This window comes from Carettochelys insculpta, chromosome 11 (assembly GCF_033958435.1).
Source record: "Carettochelys insculpta isolate YL-2023 chromosome 11, ASM3395843v1, whole genome shotgun sequence".
In the NCBI taxonomy this organism is placed as follows: Eukaryota; Metazoa; Chordata; order Testudines; family Carettochelyidae; genus Carettochelys; species Carettochelys insculpta.
In genome coordinates this window covers 24,607,535-24,629,271 of record NC_134147.1, presented here as the reverse complement: position 1 = coordinate 24,629,271, position 21,737 = coordinate 24,607,535, and the positions used below count along the sequence as shown (strand labels likewise).

The following is a 21,737-nucleotide window of genomic DNA, read 5'->3' as shown; positions in this document are numbered from 1 at the left end:
GCTGTTGCGTATGTGTAGTTTTTCACCACCACAATAATCTTTTCGTCTTAGAATACTTGTTTTTTATGAAATCCTTAACTGCAACTATATATCCATTCTTGTTGTCATGACAGAGATAAAGAAATCAGTATAAAAATGTGTTTAGCTCAGTTGACTGAGAAGGTATGTTTCAAAAGTCAAAGGTATTTTAAAGTGTTAGTTTTAGAGATATCTCTAATGGGGTGTCTAACCATATTCTTGGGCACCTTTGACATACTTTTAAATTACATTTCAAAGTGGAGCAGTACAATTTAAGAAATCTGTGGTCTCTATGAGCCAGGAAACTTGAGGAATTCCCTCCGCCCTTGTAGTTCTTCGTCGTATTGAAATGGCTGGGCAGGGATATTTTTTTTTCCATAGAATATTAATATTTTTAATTTAAATGCTAAAAACAAACAATATTTCCCCTCCCCAACAAAGGGAATATCTCTTAGAGCTGCTAGGGAAATTTTGAGTTTGGCATTATAATAAATAAAATTCCGTGGGCGGGGGCCGTGTATGTGTAGTGGGAGGATGAGGGTTTGGTGTTTTTTAAAACCAATTTGTTTATCAGGATACAGCAGTATTACAATGCTCTGTGATGAATTTTGACCTCCAGTGGATAACAAGTTTGACAGTCAGATAGAAGATAGGTCCTTGAGCCAACATTCAAAACTGTCTATTTTAACTAAATAAAGAAATCAAATAATACAGCTCAAATATTCATTTTATTCTGAAGATATTCTGCTTTGTTTGTAGGTCTCCTCTTAAATTTAAATATGTACTACTTTATATACAATATGAGATGCTTGGACACTCGTGTAGGACTGGATACTACAAAATATTGCATGTCTCCTGCAAGAGGTTGAGTACTGTAATTCTCAGTAACTACAGGGGGAGCTGAGGCAGTTGAGCACTGCATAGTGCGCATTCACTGCTTCACAGGATTGTGCCATTTTCCCCCCACTAAAATAGCAGGTGTCTGAGAAAGTATACCTAAAATCTATAGCGAGCTACAGAACAAGGTTAAGCTCTCTGAAGAGCAAGAATAAAATAATTTATTTCAGTAAGAAATAATATCTATTCAAAAAGACTACCTAAGCATAATTTACTGCAGTTTGAGTTAATTTTGGAAGGGAAAAATAAAACTATTTCTACATTGGAGCTCTTCTGATAGATACTGAAAATAAAAAGCCAGGAAAATGCCATTAATAGTTTATCTAGAGCATACCTGCCAGCATTTGATTAGCAATGTATTTCTTAAAAATAGTGTTGCAAAGGTAGACATTTTCATACAAAAGAATCATTTATAGGCATGGAGGAAAGGCCAAGATGTTGGAACTAACCTTAGTGTTTGATCCAGTAGGTATGCTGTAATGTGACTAGAGCAGAGATGCTTGTAGTGCCTTGGAAAATAGGCATGTAGATCTCCTCCACAGTTTGCTCCTGATTGTGAAAGGAGGACTACATTATTTCCACTTACCAGGAATGTGGAGTTAATTAGATTTTCGCAAGATTTTGTTTGAGCCTTCATCAGCTGCTTGTGTTCTTTTAAGTACTTATTCCATCAGTTCTGTGGGGCTGCTTTTGATACTGATTTGTACTGTATTTATAAGGAGTAGTTTAGACTGCAAAGGGTAAATTTTGGTATCATGACTACACAGGCAACTTCACTGATTTTTAGTTTGCATTGTGTGCATGTGTTTTGAGAGACTTTTTTTCACAAAGCAGAGCAGGTTTTTTTGTTGTGTTCTTATCACTGGACCAACTCCATCCCCTCCCCCCCTCCTTTTTGGTAAACATTTTTTTTTTTAAAATAGCTTAGCAGTATATTAAACTAGACTGAGGGATGCTGTTATCCAAGCCACCTCTCCTAGGGAGTTATATAGTTTGAATAAGGTGACCATCCGTCTCGTATTGGGTGGGATGGTCCCATATTTGGGACGCCAAAAAGCGACACATTTTAAAAGGAACAAATTGTCCTGTATTGGGCCATTCCCCGTGCCACCAGCCTCAGGGAAGCGTGGACATCTGCTGCTTCCCCAGGACTCTAGGGAGAGGGCCAGTGGCTGCCACCTCCTTCCTGGCTCCCCAGTGCTTGGAGGAGCCACCCCTCCCCCCAGTAGCTCCCTGTCCTGTATTTGGGACAGGCAGATATGGTCACCCTACGTTTGAAGGATATGTAATGGAGCATGAGCCTTTTTATACTCCTCATAATAGATCACAGTACATCTCAGGTCATTGTAGCTGGAATATATTACGTATCTGTCTGAGCAAATCCTTGCAAAGAGAAGGGCTGCTGGGCAGAAGGACCTCAGCCTTTCTTATCTCTTGCAAAAAGACCTGGAATTACTAAATCCATTTCCCAGTGGTAGGTGGCATCCACGTCTTGCAAAACCACCTTTACAGTTGGTTCTAAATGCTTCTTGATTAGCAGTTTCAGGTAAGGCCAACAAAACTACTTTTTCCACACTCAGAGGTGATCTCTTAGGAAACTGTTTAGCAGCACATTGCTAAACTAATGAGATGAAACTTGTTCTGCTATTGTTGTACTTCTGTTCAACCATATGGGATATTTTTAATACAGCCCTGCAAAGGTACAGATATGGTTACTTAGAGCTATAAAGTGTATATCTGCAGATTTATACACAAGGATTCTTGTGTAGGAATTAACAATGGATTCTCTGCTTCTGTAACATGTAGTAAAAACCACTGCCAATAAGAACACTGAAAACAGAGACCACTACAACTGTTGATTTAAAAAAAGAACTTAGAAAAATTTGGAATTTACTCTGGGAGTTTTTAACAAAAGTTTGACATGCAATCCTTTTTGAAAGGAAGAAATATTTACATGGTTAAGACCTTCTCCTAGCTCTATAGGTGGAATTTCTATTTATATTAATGGATTTTCTACATGCAAATTCAGGAAGAACACGCTCAAAGTCTGAGGAAAGTATAGTGCAGGGGAGGGCAAAATGCAGCCTGTGGGCTAGATTGAGCTTGTGAAACCTTCAGATTCAGCCTGCCATGATCCTGTGGGGGCACCAGCATCCCGCAGCCCAGTAGGACCCTCAGGCAGGCTCCCTGCCCACTGCACCCCACATGCTGATCAAAGCAGACAGCTTAATGGGTTCTTGTGCATCTTTGCGCAGCATGTACCCCAAGGCGGGGCAGTGGGAGGGGCTCTGTGCCCCACCTCACGAGCACAATCTTACAGGAGGATCATCCCTCCTTACCAAGGGGCATGTGACATAGAGATGATGACCTCTTTGAGTGGCATGTGGGGAGGGAGTGTGGCAGGCAGGAAGCCTGCTCAAGCTCTCTGCTGGGCTGCTGGCCAGGAGCTGCCTAGTGTAAATGCCTCCCAGCCAGAGCCTACACCAGGCACTCTATCCTGCGCCCCATCTCCCTGGCTTAGGTCACAACCTTCTCCTGTGCCCAAAAACTTTGCACCTCTCCACTAAGTGACAACTCCCCCTGGACCCTGCACCCCCTCCTACACGCTTCCCCCAGGTCAGAACGCTCTCCTGCCCCAAGGTCACAACCCTTCCTTTCACCCAAACTCCCTCCCAGATCCCCCATATTCTCCTCTGCATTACCTTTTCCAGCTGTTTTTGGTATTAATGAATTTAATTCTTTCCTGATGACTTGTATCTTCTATGTTTCTGCTTCCTAACAACAACGTAGACTGGACAATGATAAAAGTACACCAGGGTGTTCACTACTGAGCTGGTACATTTATCCATCAGCTGGTATCCATTTATTCATTTGATGCGAATCTTTGTCTCTTCAGTCCATACAGTAAACCCTCGAGTTATGCAGGGGTTGAATTCTTGTCTTACAAGTTACATTGATATATTGTGCCAATATTCCATTACTGCAGCCATTCATCTTTATGGGAAGTGATCTGGGAAAATGGGTAAATAGTAAAGTGGCAAAATCTGGAGATGATATAAAATTGCTTATGATAGTTAAGTCCAAAGCAGACTGCGAAGAGTATATGGGATCTCACTAAACAAGGAGACTGGCAACAAAATGGTGGATGAAATTCAGTGCTGATAAATGCCAAGTGATACATATTGGAAAGCAACCCAACTATATCAACAAAATTATAGGACCTAAATTAGCTATTACAGCTCGAGAGACATCTTGGAGCCATTGTGGGTAGCTCTTCAGTGTGCAGTTGCAGTTTTAAAAAAAAGCTAATGGACTGTTAGAAGCCTATTAGAAAAGGGATCAAAAAGACAGCTAATATTCTAATGCCACTATATAAATCCATACCAGTATTCAAGGTGTGAGTATACGTGCATTTCTGGTCACTCCATCTCAAAAATGTTTTAGAATTTTAAAAACATATAGAGAAGGTCAGAAAAATGTTTAAGGTATGGGGAGATGGAAGAAGACTCTGACTTTTCAGTATAGAAAAGCAGCAACTAAGGAGAATATGATAGACGTCTACAGAATTGTGAATGGTACGGAGAAAGTGAATAGGGAAGTGTTGTTGTTTCCTTTTTCACATAGTGCAAAACCTGGGAGTCAACCAATGCAATTAATAAAAAATATGAAGTTCCATAGGCTGTGTGAAACAACATTGTGTGAAGAAACACTTATTCCCATGGGATGCTGTGAATTCTAAAACTATAATTGGGTTTAAATAGGAATTAGGCTCATGGCGTTTTGGTCCAGCAGTGGTTATTAGTGAAGGTGAAACCCCATGCTCTGGATGTCTCCCATCTGAGTGCCAGAAGTTGGGCGTTAAAGAGTGGGGATGGATCAATTGATGACTGCCCATTTTGTTCTTTGCCTCTGAAAACACCTGGCATTGACTACTGTTGGCAATGGGTCTGATCTAGTATGGCTGTTCTTTTGATTGCAGTGTGTATGAATGAGCTACATAGAATGTACACATCAGTCCTATACAAATTAAGGAGAGAGACCAGGTACTTGCCAGGGCAGAAGGGAGGTTATTACGCTATGGACAGACCAGAAATGCAGATTCACATGCCGTTTCTTAGGTTCTTAGTATTAAAAATGAGTATAGTGCCAAAAACCACAACAAATTTGGAAAAATTGGAATTGATCGCGATATCCACCTGTTCCATTTAATTTAACTGCAAAAATATGCAAGTATTTATGGCAAATGTTATTTTTGCTTTGAAGAATCCTACTGATCTTTCTAACACTGGTCTTTTATGTCTTCTTAGCGTTCTATCAGTTTTCGTAGTGACAGTCGCCCTGATCTGTTCACCCCACGACCATGGTCTCGAAATGTACCCCCTGTTAGTACAAAACGAAGAGATAGCAAACTCTGGAGTGAGACCTTTGATGTTTGTGTCAATCAGATGCTTACATCCAAAGAAATCAAGCGTCAAGAGGTATGGTTATGTCTGTTTTTCTAAACTTTCAGTTACTGTTTTGTTGAATACAGTTATTCTCATGCTCTTTACTAAGACAATTCACAAACTGCATTGTGTTTCTTTGCAACCAAACATCACATATGTGCATCTTCTGCTCTAGTATCACAGCCCTAATCCCATCCTGGCCACGTATGGAGAGGAGGCCTGTGGGGAGTTGGAGAATGAGCTCAGTTCACACTTACATATAGTGGTGATTCCTCTCCTGCAGGACTGGGCACAGCTCCCCACTTGGGAAATTGCCAGTTGACACCTGGGATTGCAATGCTATTTGGTATGGCTGCCTCTCAATTGTGATGGTGTACTGTGCAGCACTGTGATTTTGCATACCCCAGATATAGCCCAGCAGGATGTGAGTCACCACTACTCTGTGGGATGGCCTCATTCTCCTACACCCCTCCCTCTGTGATCTCCCCTGTATGTTTGTTTTTGCCAGGAAAATCTGGCCCTGTGCATGACAAACCATCTTGGATTTATTTGTGATCCACTAGTGGGTTTGGACCCGTCATTTGGGAAACACTCATAAAACATGGAACTGAAGGACGATGGTAAATTATTAAACATTACTCGCTATGTGAAATTACAGTGTAAAATCCTGGCTCCAGTCAGATTTTTTTTCATTGATTTCAATGGAACAGCCCACTAATGGTCTCTTATTATGAAACCAGGCTAGATTTATTTATTTATTTTTAAGAACAAAGTTGTTTAATATGAGCATAGTAACGTTTATATTTGAGATTAGACTTACTTGTTTAGGAGTGCATGTTTTGGGTAGTGATGTTTGTTTTTATAAGAATCTTGAGTAGTGTAATGCACTCAGCTTCCACTGGTGGCTGGCAGTTAAATAGCAATAACTCTGAAGTAGGCACTGCAGTCTGGAGAGGGAAATGTTGCCAAGACAGCCAGAGAAAATGCTGATTCAAGTATGTCACCCTACATAGCCTATGCTGGCTGTGCTCTTATGGCACCCTTCCCAGAAATGAAGGCTGACCTCTAGTCGACAGCATGGGTATGAATTTCTGCTCTTCACTCTGGGTCAGAGAGGTAATTGCAATGTATCAAACCAGCTAAATGAGAGTATCAAAGATTTAGGAGACTATAAACTTGAAGTGAGGGTGGGGTCCAATTAGAGGTTTCTATTAGACGTCCTTTGCAAATATTTACAGATGAGGCACTGTCTGAAAGCGCCACAAAGAAATTAGGGGTGTGACATTTAATGGTCTTTACAGTAACAACTTGCCCACTGTGGTTCAATTCAAATATGATTTTCAAGCTCTAGAACCTCCTGAGTTCATAGAACCATAGGGTTAGCAGGGACTATAAGGGTCATCTAATCTATCCCACTGCCATGATGCAGGAACTGTTGTCTAAATCATCCTAGACAGATAGCTATGTGGTCACTTTTTGAAAACTTCCAGTGAATGAGCTTTCATGACTTCCCTAGGCAGCTTGTTCCATTGTCCTACTATTCTTACAGTTAGGAAGTTTTGCCTAAGATTTACGCTATATCTGCTATGCAGTAGTCAACCTATTGCTTCTTGTTCTGTCTTTTGTGGTAAGAGAGGACAGCTTTTCTCCATCATTGTTATGACAGCTTTTCAAGTATTTGAATACCTCTGTCATGTGTTCCTTCCATCAACTCCTCTTCTCTAAACTAAACGTACCCAGTTCCTCTGCTCATATGGCTTGCATTCCATCCCTCCAATTATCTTTACCATTTTCTCCTGGATCCTTTACAGCTTATCTATGGCCTTCTGTATTCCATGATGATCAAAAATGGGGCACTAGACTGCAGCTGAGGCCTAACCAGTGCCAACTAGGGTGATACCACCTCGTGACTTGCATGCTATGCCCTTCTTAATGCAACCCAAAATTGCTTTTGCTTTTTTTTACAACAGCATTAGATTGTTGACATTGTGATTCTCAACTCCCAGATCCTTCTCAACAGTGTTGCTGCTAAATCAGTTATCCTCTGTTTTGTATTTGTGCATTTACTTTTTCTTCCCTAGGTGTAGCACCTTACACGTCTTTGTTAAATTTCATTTTTTCTCTATGGCCCAGTACTCCAGTTTATTGAGATACCTTTGAATTTTTGCCCTCTCCTCCAAAATGTCTGCAACAGCACCAACGTAAACTCTTTTTCATCTGCAAGTTTGATCAGTGCGCTTTCTAGTCTTATATCCAGGTCATTAATAAAAATATTAAACAACTCCAAGCCCAGAACAGATCGCTGTGGAACTTGTTCTATTAATACAGGTTGAATCTTTCTAGTTTAGCATCCTCTGGACCTGATTGCTGAGGAACTAGAGAATTTGCCAGACTGCTGGAGGTCAACTGTAGCCCAAAGGCTCCAGCCCCTCTGCTGTCTGCGGTCATGGACATTGGACTGGGGCTCCACTCCTGCCCCAGTACTTCATAATCACCTCCAGCTGTTGTCTCAGGCTGGGCCAGTGAGGGATGCAGACATGGTTAAGGGGGAGGTGCAGGAAACTTTGCCCCATTCACAATAAGCAGACGTCCAGCTAACTAAAATCATGCTAGACCATGGATATTCCTGGACTAGAGGGGTTTGACCCATAGTTAATCTTTGTTCGTAGATGCATAACCACTTATGCATTCACTTAATAGTTCTGTCAAGCCCAAATTTTTCCAGCTAATTTGAGATTGTCATGTGGGACTGTATGAAAAGCCTTGCTAAACACAGGCATGTTATATCCACTATGCCCTCTGTACCAAACCAGTTACCTAGTCAAATACAGAAACAAAGAAAATTTGGTATGATTTGTTTTTAGTAAATTCATGTTGTCAGCTAATGATCACCGATTAATCATCAAGCTGTTTGCTAACTGAATGTTGTCTACAGTAAAACCCCTATTTATGTGTTTTTTGACTTGCGCGTACTTGGATAAACATGAGTTGAAATTGTGAGTGGCAGGCAGCCAGGAACCAGGTGACAGCCTGGCTCCCCTCAGCTTGCAGGAGTGGGGAAACTGTCCAGTGGTGCTGTGATGGTCAGTTTCCTGGCTCCTGCAAGCTGAGGGGAGCTGGAATCAGCTGGTGGCCTGGCTCCCCTCTGCTTGCAGGAGCCAAGAAATTGACTAGTGCAACAGCGCTGGTCAGTTTTCCGGCTCATCCAAGTTGTGTGAAATTCAACTTACTTGTGGTTGCTGGGGAATGTAACCTACACACACGTTGGGGGTTTATTGTATATTGTTTTAGTAGCTGTCCAGATACTGAGGTCAGGCTGACTGGTGTGTAGTTCTCCTGCTCCTTCTCCTGTCCCCCTCTTTTGAAGAAGGGCACTTCATTAACCCTTTTCCAGTTTTCTGGTAATTCTGTCATCCATGAGCTGGCAAATATTACTCACAATAGTCCTGAGCTATCCTCAGCTAATTCGTTCAGCACCTTGGCATGAATAGTATCGGGGCCTGCCGACTGCAATTTCTTTAAATTAATCAGAAAATCCCTCATGGTTTTTCACTTACCCTGATCTGCATCCCCTCTCCTTTTATTGTCTTTGCTAGTGGTTTGGTAACATTTTATTTTTGTGTAAAGGCTGAAGTAATGCAGGCAGTGAGCAGCTCTGCCTTATTTTCTATTACCAGCTCACCATCTCCATTGAGCAGTTGGACCTTCACCACCCGTTATCCCTCTTTTTTGGTCTGACATGTTTGCAGAACCTCTTGTTGATATCTCTAGTGTTTCTTGTTCTTGTACCTCATTCCTTGCTTTGCTTTCCTGATATTTGTCTGTGTTCTCAAGCTATTCCCACATATGCTGTCTTGGTGATACCTCTCCTTCCTTTTCCTGTCTATCCTTTTTTGGTTGCTGAAAAGCTCCTTGTGTAGCACACTAGTCTGTTAGACTAGCTTGATGTTGAGCCTCTAGTATTACCTCTTTTAGGAACTGCCAACTCCTGTTGACCCCTTTTCTTCTTAACTGGTCTCTCCATGGAACCTTGCCCCACTATTTCTGTGAGTTAGTTGATATCTACCTTTTTCAAATCCAGCGTGCCTTTTTTTTCTTTTTTTCCATTCTCATATCCTCCTTTCATTAGGATCGTGAATCTTATCAGATCATGATAATTTCCTCCCAAGTTCCAGACCATCTTCACATTTGCAACTGATTATCTTTTGGCCAAAATGGATGACCACCTAGTCAGAAAGTTGTTCCTCATACATGCTAATAACATATAGGATGTACGTTCTGCTATATGTCTTCCCACAGGTAGCAGGTAAGTTTAAAATCCATTAGCTAACATGCTAATATTAACAAATCTTGTTACCTGCTTGAAAAATGCCTCATCCATTTCCTCCTTTTGATTTGATCGTTTGTAATTGACCCCCACCCGCACTCACCCACAGTAGGCTATCACTACAGTTCTTCCTATTTATTTTCCCTTGAATCAGCAGACAAAATCTGAATTTTGAGTGCACACTGCAAGTTTGATGTTGAGAAACACATTTTATGAGTGGGCTGTTATGTCTAGTAATATTCAAAATTATGTATTAGATTTATTAGAGAGCTAAATAATACCCACCTTTCCAGCAACACACACTGATGTGGGATCTAAATATGGTACTGAATACACACAAAAGAAAACCATTCAAACTGCTAGCCACATGCACCTTATTACACCTTTCCATGAAGGTTTCCTTCCTCATAGCTGTTAAGTCAATCAGAAGAGTGGAGAACTAGCGGCACTGATGGCAGACATGCTATTTACAATTTTCCAAAAGGACAAGGTAATCCTCTGTCCACATCCCAAATTCTTACCAAAGGTTCTCTTTTCCAACTCAGCCAAAATATATACTCACCTCTAGTCTATTTGAAACCATACTTAGACTCCAGAAAGATGGTGCTTCATACCTTCAACACCATAGAACCCTTCCATCCTACCTGCAAAGGACAAAGATTTTAAGAGGATCATCTCTGCCTCTGTCTCCATGATAGAGAGATCAAAAGGGCAACTGGTATTCAAACAGAAGTTATCCAAATGGATCTCCTATGGCATAAAACTTTTTTATGAACTGAACAAACTGCCAACACCAAGCATCATTCACATGCACTCCACAAAAGCACAATTGGCATCTTATGCTTTCCTTAATAATGTCCAGTTAGCCACTTTTGCATATGTTCTCCAGTGGGACATCTGTCCGTACATTCACCAAGCACTACACTATAGATCAATATGTAATTCAGGCCATTAGATCTGGCCAGTCGATTCTGAACATTACAGACAAGGTGAAAGTGAAGCCCCCCACTCCTGTTAAGTGCTATTGCTCCAAAGTCACCTTAAGTGGAGCACCCACAGGGACACTTCTCAAAGAAGAACTGAGGGTTACTCACCTTGTGCGATAACTGAGGTTCTTCAAGATGAGTGTCCCTGTGGGTGCTCCATGATCGTCCCTCCTCCACCCCGCTGCTTCAGTCAGTACCTGCCTGGGGTAGAGAAGGATGGGTTGATTGCATACACTGGGTAACAGATTCACAAGGTATGTACCAGAAGAGCATAGCATTTGGAGCAGAGGACACATTTGATGTCTTGTGGTGCTCAGCATTGCTGAGGAAAATGCTGCAGCATAATGTACATTTGGAATTTCTGAAGTACTGATAACTTCATGCCTAGGAATACTGCATTGCTATAATGCTCCTGGAAGGTTACAGAACTGTCAATAACATAGGTTAGGTTATCTTTTGCCAGGAAGGAACAGTCCCCTACCCTACCCAGAAATGGAAGAAAGCACATTATTATAGGGAAAGATTGCTTCTTTTCCAGCCATGGAGTGGAAGTGGAGCTGCTCTGCAGAAGATGCTACAGTTTCATGGGTGTAGTGATCGTTCTGTGACAAATACCTATTAACTAACTTGGGGCAGATCATCAAATGGTTAACGTTGTTGAGCTGTGACAGTTTCCATCAGCAAAGGAACTGTCCTCATGATCTATTAAATACAAAACTACTAAAATATTTTAAATACTGATTTTGTTGTGCTAATACTTGACAAACACATTTAAACAATTCTGTCCACTAATATTTATTGTACGAGTACTCAGTAACAGAATATATGATGTTTATAATAACTTTTACCATGCTTGGTTAGAATTGGATCATATAATTTAAGTTGATTGGACACTGTGATTGGTAATATATTGTACTAGAAGTGTGCACAGTGTTGAATTGCTAGATATTTTCTAACAAACAGCAACATTCATTTCATAAGTAGCAGCAGGTATGAGGAGAAGGTCCCACAGAGCTCTGCATTGCCATTAAGGGGGAAAAAAACATACTATGCCAAGTTAAAAGAACTTTAATACCACCTGTATGTTTAAAGGAACCGCAATATTTGTTTTTTTCTTTTTTAAACCCAAACACAGAACACTCACATAATTAGTGGTATAAACACCAATTATTTTACCAGAAATATTTGATATAGTTCATTTACATCAGAATACCATAATACATATGATAAACTTCTGATTTGGAACATGTCAAACCAAAAACTGTACTTCTGTAACTTTTTCAAACAAGAACTGTTTCATGTGAAGTCTTGCAGGAGCATGTCTTTAAAAGTAGTGCTGAGTAAATATGTTTTTTGTAGATTAAACCTATATTTAATTCTCCAACTAGATTTTGCAAGAAAATACAGCTGTGCACTAATACAGCTGTTTAGAATATGAGTAACTTTTAATGTTAAGTAAAATTTACATAAGAAATATGTTCTTTTTTTCCAGGCAATCTTTGAACTTTCCCAGGGAGAAGACGACTTGATAGAAGACTTGAAGTTAGCAAAAAAGGTATTTTAGATAAATTAATCAAACTGTTTTCCCCCTCTTCAAAACCTGCCACCTCTATAGCAGACTTAATAGTAGCAACTGCAATCAAGTTAATGTTAAAAAATAATCCCTGTTTACACACACGCACACGCACACGCTGCGTCTACACTAGCTCCCAACTTTGAAGAGAGCACAGCAAGTAGGGTGTCCAGAGACTATTAATGAAGTGCTACGGTGCATATGCAGCACTTTATTAAGCTAATTCTCCCCCGCGGCAACTTCAAAGCATTAAACTTCAAAGTGTCCGCTTGCGTGTAGCCATGGCACAAAAGTTAAGGTGTAAAGGGACTTCGAAGTAGCCTGGGCACTTTGAAGTACCCATGGGTTAGCTGCGGCTACATGCAAGCGGGCACTGCGAAGTTTAATGCATAACGAAGTGTTGCACATGCACTGCTGCACTTCATTAATAATCTCCCAACACCCTACTTACCATGCTCTCTCCGAAGTTGGGAGCTAGTGTAGACACAGCCTTAATGTTCAACTTTTGTGCTGACTGTTTTCTAATTGGTACCAACACAAAGCAAAATGTGAGTAAAATACCATGAGCCACTTTTGTGTTATATGAGAATTTAAGTGTAATCTCTAATTTCTTCAATATTAAATATATGCTAATATTTTGCTTGTTTTCCCAGGCTTATCATGACCCTATGCTTAAACTCTCCATAATGACAGAGGAAGAATTAAACCAGATTTTTGGAACACTGGACTCTCTTATCCCTCTACATGAAGGTAAAATTATGTTCAATGAAATATAATAATTCTAGATTAATTTATACTTAAAATGTTCAGAAAGTAAATTTGTCTTTATTTTGATCAGACCTTCTTAGGAGGCTTCAGGAGGTCAGGAAACCTGATGGATCTACTGATCATGTTGGTCATATCCTTGTTGCCTGGGTAAGGATGATTTTCTAAACAGATTTAAAGTTGATTTGTAACTGTTTCATTGGTTTGTATCGTTAATCAGACCATTTTTGATATTTAGCATCTCTTTGAAAGTATGTGTAAGTCTTTAACTTTTAAAATAGTTGGCTAATAAGAATTGTAATACAATGGAATATGGAACATTTTTCCCTAAATTCTGTGACTTACAATTTAAAATTTAGAAAAGGGTGTATTTTTAAAGTCCTGGTTGTTTTTACAATAAGCTGTGTAAAAGCACATGACTAAGTGGAAATCATGTACTATAGTAAAGCTACACTGATTCATGCCACCTGAGGGTTTTGACTGTATGTTTATATGGAAAGATACAAAACTTCTCTTCTGTAAGGATTTTAGATGGACAGTTTATTTCACAGTATAAAGAATGTGATTTTATAATCAGCACAGAAGAGGTTTTGCGGTTTTCAGGGGAATAGTCACTGGAAGATATTTAGGCATCCTTTTCAAAACACTGGGCTATTAAGATCCAAAAATGTGTACTGAAACTAGTGTAAAACAAAAAGCAGTCAAGTAGCACTTTAAAGACTAGCAAAATGGTTTCTTAGGTGAGCTTTCGTGGGACAGACCCACTTCTTCAGACCGTAGCCAGACCAGACTCAATATTTAAGGCACAGAGAACCAAAAACAGTAACCAAGGAGGACAAATCAGAAAAAGATAATCAAGGTGAGCAAGTCAGAGAGTGGAGGGGTGGGGGGGAAGGTCGAGAATTAGATCAGTCTAATACTTGGCTCAATCTAATTCTTGACCTTCCTCCCCACCCCTCCACTCTCTGATTTGCTCACCTTGATTATCTTTTTCTGATTTGTCCTCCTTGGTTACTGTTTTTGGTTCTCTGTGCCTTAAATATTGAGTCTGTTCTGGTCTGGCTATGGTCTGAAGAAGTGGATCTGTCCCACGAAAGCTCACCTGAGAAACCATTTTGCTAGTCTTTAAAGTGCTACTTGACTGCTTTTTGTTTTGATAGTGTATAGACTAGCATGGCTTCCTCTCTGTTACGAAACTAGTTTAATGACTTTTGGTGAATGACAAATGTACTCTGTTGGATTGTGGTTTTTTTGTTGTTTTTTTTTTTTTAATAAAATAAGTATTTTAAAATTTTGTGTTTGAATTTTAGCTCATCCAAATATGTTGGCAGTAACTTGAATTTAAAAGATTTTATGTATATTCATGTATGAATATAAAGGTTTTTAGCTTAAGGTCCACTAAAGTGCCAAAGGTTTGGACCCACAAATAAACTAAGTCCCTGTTTTAATTTGACTGTGATCCTCAAAATCCCTGGGGGTGTGTTACCCACCTCTATCATTTTCTAAGCTAACTCAGTGTTTAAATTTTAAGGATAAAAGTTCTCTGGACACTTAAATTCTTGCCTCAGGGAATTCATACTGGTGCTTTCTAAGTGTCTGGATGCCTAGCTCTCACCTAAGTCCAATGTGATACTCAAACTTGGCCGGGGAAGAGGCTTTTCTGCCTGTCTCACCTGTGGGTTCCAAAAGCTGCTAACTGGATCATATCCCAATCAAAATGAGGTGGACCGGAGGGGCTGGAGTGGGTGCTGCCCATATATTCACCTGGATTGCTGAAGACATATCCAATTCTCCCCCTTGCCAAGAGGTTGAGGGAGATGATTTGAACAGGCATTTCCTAACTTTCAGTACTGTGCTCTAATCCCTGACCTGTGTGATACAGTGATAGGGGGCTCCTTCAGTCTCCCCTCTTTAAGCTGTTCCTCTGTTTATAAATACTTTGGACCAGAGAGAGAGAATGACGCTAGTGCCACCACCTGGGTTGTGAAATACCCATGGTCCAGTCATCCCCCTGGCTCCAGTGACTTTCTCTCTATGTACTGTGAAATAGCTTCAGTATGACAAATGAGGGAGCCCATGTGATCATTCCTTAGTTTGGTAGTTGGATGGTACCTATTTCTCCCCATCAATTTTACAGAAAGCTTGGGCACCTAACTTAGATTTTGTGAATGTGGTGTTCATCTGATTAAGTGCAACAAAATAGGTCTAATTGTGGATCCAGGCCTAAACTCTCTAATTCTGTGGTACCACCTTGTGTGTCTCAGCGCTCTCTAACTGGGGGTTCTTCCTTGAGTGTCCCCGTGGGTGCTCCACGATAGGTGTCGGGCTTGCCCCAGGTCAGATCTTTTCAGCAGTTTCTGCCAGACCGCGCATGCGCCGGTGCGCGCCACTCCCTTGCGCGCTCCTGGCCATGTGCGCGATCCGGTCCCCGCCAGTTCCTCTTTAACCACCATCGGCTGCAGACGGAATCTGCTCAGGCTACGGCCAGAGTTAGCGTATTTAATGTTTTTAAAATGTTTAGAGCTTCTTTTTCAGTCTTTAGCTAAAGTTAGCTTGTTTGTTGTTTTTCCAAAAAAAAAAAAAAGAAAAAAAAAGAAAAGAGTAAAAAGTAAAGTTTTACAGCCTTAGTAGCGAGCGGAGCAGCGGAGGCCCGGGGACGTAAGGCCATTAGGCCTCCTGCCACGGCAGGCTGAGTCCGAGAGGGGAACAGGCACAGAGAAGGTGCTAATTACCCTTTTAACAACTCAGAGACACCACAATGTCCTCTTCAGGATTCAAAAAGTGTGAGTCATGCCGCAAAGCGATGCCGGCCTCCGATGGGCACAGAAATGCTCCTCCTGCGCAAAGCTCACAGCCAGAGCAAGGAAGGACAGAGAGATGCGGCTGAAAATGCTGCTCTTTGACAAGGCCCTCCAGCCAGACGCGCAGGAGGGACCCGCAGGGGCCCATAAAAGGAAAGCTGCTTCCCTAACCCCATCAGCGCAAAAACGGAGGAAGCTTTCACCAACCCGATCCCTGCCGGCAGCCACAGCGAGCGGGACGGGTGGAGCGCATAGCCCCCAGCCGCAGTCACAGCTGAGGGGCGGTGGCGCGGAGACGCACGTGGCAGAGGCTGAGCCTCCAATAACCAAACAGCCGCCCTGCACCACTGGCAGGGCGGTGGCCAGGCAAGCGCCGGAACCGGCGGCACTGCAGCTAGCAGCACCGCAGCTAGTGGCACTGACCCCCGGGGAACCAGCAGTGCAGAGCTTGCAGGCACGCGGCCTGCAGGCACCGGGGGAGACCACCCGCGCGGCACCGCAGCGGAGCGTGCTGAGCGCAGCGCAGACAGCGGGGCCGAGATCCCCGACACAGAAAGAGGTGGAACCAGCCCCACAGGGGAGGGGAAAGGCAGCACAGAAAACCCGGCACCGCAGCCCTTCTCCAGACAGGGCTGCAGGGCTACTCGCTCTAAGCCCTCCACTTATGCTGCGGACTCTAACGAGGCAGCAGGGGTCACCTCCAGTATACCCTGAGGCCCCCATCCCCGTTCCTACAGCCAGCATCACCATGGCTCGGACCACCATCGCCCTTCCTGGGCTTTGAACCCCTGGAGTACTGCCACAAATCAGTCTCTCCATTATCTCAATCATCCCCAGGGACAGATCCCCCAGATGGTTCAATATCCCCGAGGGCAATCGCGGACGAGGACGGAAACGCAGATATCTCCGGGGGAGTTGATTCTGGAACCCCGAGATTTTCCCTCACAAGTATCTAGCGAGAGGATGTATCACCGTCAACAGGACCCAGAGGGGTCCAGAGAGGCTTACCCTAGCGGTTCCTCGCTATCTTCCCCTGACGAGGCCACGGCCCCAGGGGATGTCCATCCTCCGGACGATCTCAAACAGTTCCAAGAGCTGTTTAAAAGGGTGGCCTTCACACAAGGCATCCAAACAGCAGAGGTGCAGGAGAAACACCATAAGCTCCCTAAAAACCTGAGACGTCCAGCCTCTTCCAAACTAGCTATCCTGCTGATGAAGCAATCATGGAGTCCGCCACCACAATATGGCAGACCCCTGCGTCCACTCCGCCTATAAACAAGAGAGCGGATAAGAAGTACTTCGTCCCGACGAAGGGCATGGAGTTCCTGTTCAGCCACCCGCAACCAAATTCTCTGGTGCTGGAATCGTCTCAACAGAGGTCGAAAACTTCTCAGTACAAGACAGGGGGAACGGACAAGATGCCAAGAAACTAGAGTTGTTCGGCAGAAAGGTCTACTCCTCCTCTACCCTACTGTTGAGAGTGGTGAATTACGCAGCGCATCTAGCGAACCATAATTTCGACAACTACTCCAGGCTGACTTCCCTCATGGACTCGCTTCCAGAGGACACGAAGCCGGTGCTCAAGGCCATCGTGCAGGAAGGCTACGCAGCCTCCAGGACAGGAGTTCAGATCGCCCTAGACGTAGCGGATATGGCAGCACGCTCAGCAGCTACGGCAGTGGTCATGAGCAGGGAGTCCTGGCTCCAGACATCGGGTATCCTGAGGGATCTGCAGGCGAAGATCGTTGATCTCCCCTTTGACACGCAGAAGCTGTTTGCAGTATCAACCACAGCATCCCCAGTACCACAGGGGCTACAAGCAAGGGCAACATCAACAGCACCAACAGTACAGAACTCCCAGGCGACGTTCTCAACAGAGCCGTGCGTCCTCGGGGCAGGGCCAAAGGCCACAAGTTTGACACACAGATCCAGGGCTGCACTATCACTACCATCGCGCAATGTCATCCGAAGCTACTGTTCCACCATCGCCTCTGACCATTCTACGACCAGTGGCAAAAGATCACCACAGACAAATGGGTACTGGAGATCATAGCCACGGGTTACGCTATTCCCTTCCAGTCGCTCCCACCGCCACAACATCCACCCAGACCCCACCTAAAGGACGCCTCCCACGAAGCGAGACTCGAGCAGGAGGTAGGCCATCTTATGCTTATACGGGCAGTGGAAAGAGTGCCGGAGCAACTCCGAGGGAAAGGGTTCTACTCAAGATACTTCCTTACAGAGAAAAAGACGGGAGGCTGGAGGCCCATCCTAGATCTTCAAGGCCTCAACCGGTACTTGCGCAAGCAACGCTTTTGGTTGATCACAGTCGCCTCTATACTTACGGCACTGGACGATGGAGACTGGTTCGCAGCCCTCGACTTACAAGACACGTATTTCCACAAAACTATTCAGCCGGCTCACAGGCGTTTTCTCCGGTTTATGGTAGGCAAAGAACATTTTCAGTACAAGGTTCTGCCGTTCGGCCTCTCCTCGGCTCCCAGAGTCTTCACCAAGACCTTGGCAGTGGTGTCAGCCTACCTGCACAGACAGGGGGTGTTTATATTCCCATATCTGGAAAAAAAAAAAAAAAAAAAAAAAGACTGCCTACTGAAAGGGGCCTCGAAGGAGGAGGTACTTCGCATGATACACGTCACAGCAGACACGTTCTCTTCGCTGGGCCTGGTCATCAATCTGGCAAAATCAAAGATAGACCCCGCACAGGACATAGAGTTCATAGGGGTACGTATAAATTCCATCACAGCAAGGGTTTATCTACCAGATGCCCGCTTTCGCACCATTGGTTCCCTTGTGCAAGTCGTCACCTTCAGTCCTACGGTGCCGGTTCTGACGTGCTTACAGCTGCTGGGCCACATGGCAGCAGCAACGTTTGTGGTACAGAATGCCCGATTGCATAAGCGCAGCATGCAGCACTGGCAGGCGAGCGTCTACAAACTGGTAGCACACACCGTCCATAGGGTGGTGTTGCCCACGACAGAGATGCGCAGATCCCTACAATGGTGGGTGAACCCCAAGAACATGCTAACGGGTGCCCTTTCACCAAAAACAAAAATCTGTTTTTCTCACTACCGACGCCTCCCACATAGGTTGGGGAGCACACATGGGCGAAAAGGTGACGCAAGGACTGTGGTCCTCCACAGAACAGTCACTGCACATAAATATACTGGAGCTCAGAGCAGTGTTCAACGCCTGCAAACACTTTCGAGACCATATACAAGGCAAGTAGTCAGGATCAGTACAGACAATATCTCCACCATGTTTTATGTAAATCGGCAAGGAGGAGCTCGGTCCCGTGCCTTATGTGCAGAAGCAGTCCGATTGTGGAACTGGTGCATCGCCAACAATATAACCTTGAAAGCCTCGTATTTACCAGGCGCTCACAATGTGAAGGCAGACCAGCTGAGCAGGCGCTTCGCACTCACACACGAGTGGCAGATCCGTTCTTATCTGCTACGACCGATTTTTCACGCATGGGGATTTCCCCAGATAGACCTGTTTGCCACTCAACACAACAAGAAGTGCCCATGATACTGCTCCAGGGCAGGACTGGGACGGGGGTCCCTGGGGGACGCATTCGCGATCTCCTGGAGGGGCCCCCTGCTCTACGACTTTACTCCCAGAGTGCTTATCCACAAAGACTTGCAGAAAGCCAGGAGAGAGAGAGCCCTAATGATCCTAGTAGTCCCAACGTGGGATCGACAGCAATGGTTCCCCTTACTCCTGCGCATGTCGGACCGTCCACCGATGCCCCTCCCGGTGGCGCCGGATCTGCTCACGCAAGCCCAGGGGTCCATAGTGCATCCACACCCCCGAGGCCTGCGACTGCAAGCATGATTAATCCATGGCTCAGCTCCCTAGAGAGCACGTGTACGGAGGGACAACAAGTCCTAGAAAGTAGCATCTCTGTCGTGGAAGCCCTATAAGCCAGGAAGCCCTATAAGCAAAAATGGACTCGATTCACTGCATGGTGTTCTACCAAGCAATTAGCCCCCCTTGCTGCGCCTATACCTGTAATAGTAGAGTATTTACTGGACCTCAAGGGAGGAGGACTCTCACTATCCTCGTTGAAGGTCCACCTTGCCGCTATATCGGCTTTCAGACATGACGAGGAAGGGCACATGGTGTTTGCCCATCCCATGGTTACCAGGTTCCTCAAAGGGCTGGTAAACCTATACCCCCCTTGGAAACCGCTTCCACTTTCGTGGAGCTTGGACCTGGTGCTTAATGCGCTAACGGGACCACCGTTTGAACCCTTAGCCACGGTTTCCCTCCGTCTCCTTACGATAAAGACGACCTTACTTCTTGCAATCACGTCAGCTCGCAGGGTGAGCGAGCTTGTGGCAGTTATGGCAACGCCATCCTGCACAGTAATTTCCAAGGAGGCGGTAACCTTACGGCTGCATCCAGCCTTTGTTCCCAAAGCTTCTTCAGAGTTTCATATTAACGAACCTATAGTTTTACCCTCATTTAACCAAAGCCTCATAACTCCAACAAAGAGGCGTGCCTACACCTCCTGGACGTGAGGAGGGCGCTGGCTTTCTATATAGACAGGACTAAGTCCTTCCGGAAAACCGATAGACTCCTAGTCTCTCTCGCTCCCAAATCAAAAGGAGAAGGTCTCTCTCTGCAGAGAATCTCGAAGCACATCGTATCCTGCATAAAAATGTGCTATGAACTTAGACTCCTTTACTGGCCCCGCCTAGGGCTCACTCCACTAGGACGGTGGCAGCATCAACAGCCTTTTTCAAGGGCATTACGCTAAAAGACATTTGCAGAGTGGCGACCTGGTCCTCCTATGACACCTTCGCCAAGCATTATGCCCTTCACAGGGTATTCCAAGAGGATACTCGTCTCTTGACAGCGGTCCTCTCGGGGACAAGCTGCACATAAACCGATTACCCACCTCCTATCTTGGGTTACTGCTGGGTACTCACCTATCGTGGAGCACCCACGGGGACACTCGAGGAAGAAAGAGAAGTTACTCACCGTAGTAATGATGGTTCTTCGAGATGTCCCCATGGGTGCTCCACCACCCGCCCATCCTCCCCGTTTCGGATCCCTGTTTAGTATTTTTCAGGAGCATCCGAGGCGGTTGGTCAAGGAACTGGCGGGGACCGGATCGCGCACGCGGCCGGGAGCGCGCAAGGGAGTGGCGCGCGCTGGCGCATGCGCGGTCCGGCAGAAACTGCTGAAAAGATCCGACCTGCGGTGCTGGGGCGAGCCCAACACCTATCGTGGAGCACCCACGGGGACACATCTCGAAGAACCATCGTTACTACGGTGAGTAACTTCTCTATCCAACTCAGCTGATGCTGAGGATATCCTGTGTTTTCCTTCATGCAGACTTCAAAGATGATCTAGTTTCCCTTCGTTATTCAAACATTTCAGGTGCTTCCTCTTGCATTCCCTGTCCCTGAAAAAACTATATAACTAAGATTGTGTTATACTTAACTGGAACCAACAAGTACCCAAAGTCATAAGATATCTTTTTGTTCTCAGCAAGATTTTGTTTAGGCCAAGAGGGTTGGAAAAGCATATGGTAAACATTTGAGACTTTGGGGAACACATCTACGCTGGAGTACTAAATCTTGTAAAGTTTTATCATTTTGTTAGCTGATGTACACAAGTTCAGAGAGAGAGTCTGCACAAGTCCCTGCCTTATTTTGATTTTTTTTTTTTTTTTTTGAAGCTTGGATACCTTGACTGTTTGTTTGTTTTTTAATTATGGGTAAATTTTCCTGTGCATTTAAGTGACTCAAAAGCCAAAATAATACTATGCAAATTTTATGCTGTCGTCAACAAACTAGTGCCCCATTTAGTATACAGCTTCATATCTAACACTAAGCATTGTTTGTTTTTTAAATCTATCTAGCACTAATAGTAACAGGGAGTAAGCTGTGCTAG

The 21,737-nt window shown here is 44.0% G+C and overlaps 1 protein-coding gene across 7 annotated transcripts in view; it reads left to right on the top strand.

The window, feature by feature from the left end:
- Positions 1–21,737, top strand: part of ARHGEF3 (Rho guanine nucleotide exchange factor 3) — a 272,374-nt gene that overhangs the window by 234,005 nt on the left and 16,632 nt on the right. For all 7 annotated transcript variants that reach the window (XM_075005462.1, XM_075005459.1, XM_075005463.1 and 4 more), the window contains 4 exons: positions 5,223–5,393; positions 12,166–12,228; positions 12,900–12,996; positions 13,085–13,161. In XM_075005462.1, coding sequence (XP_074861563.1) covers positions 5,223–5,393; positions 12,166–12,228; positions 12,900–12,996; positions 13,085–13,161 — 408 coding nt within the window. The remainder of the gene's footprint in view (positions 1–5,222; positions 5,394–12,165; positions 12,229–12,899; positions 12,997–13,084; positions 13,162–21,737) is intronic.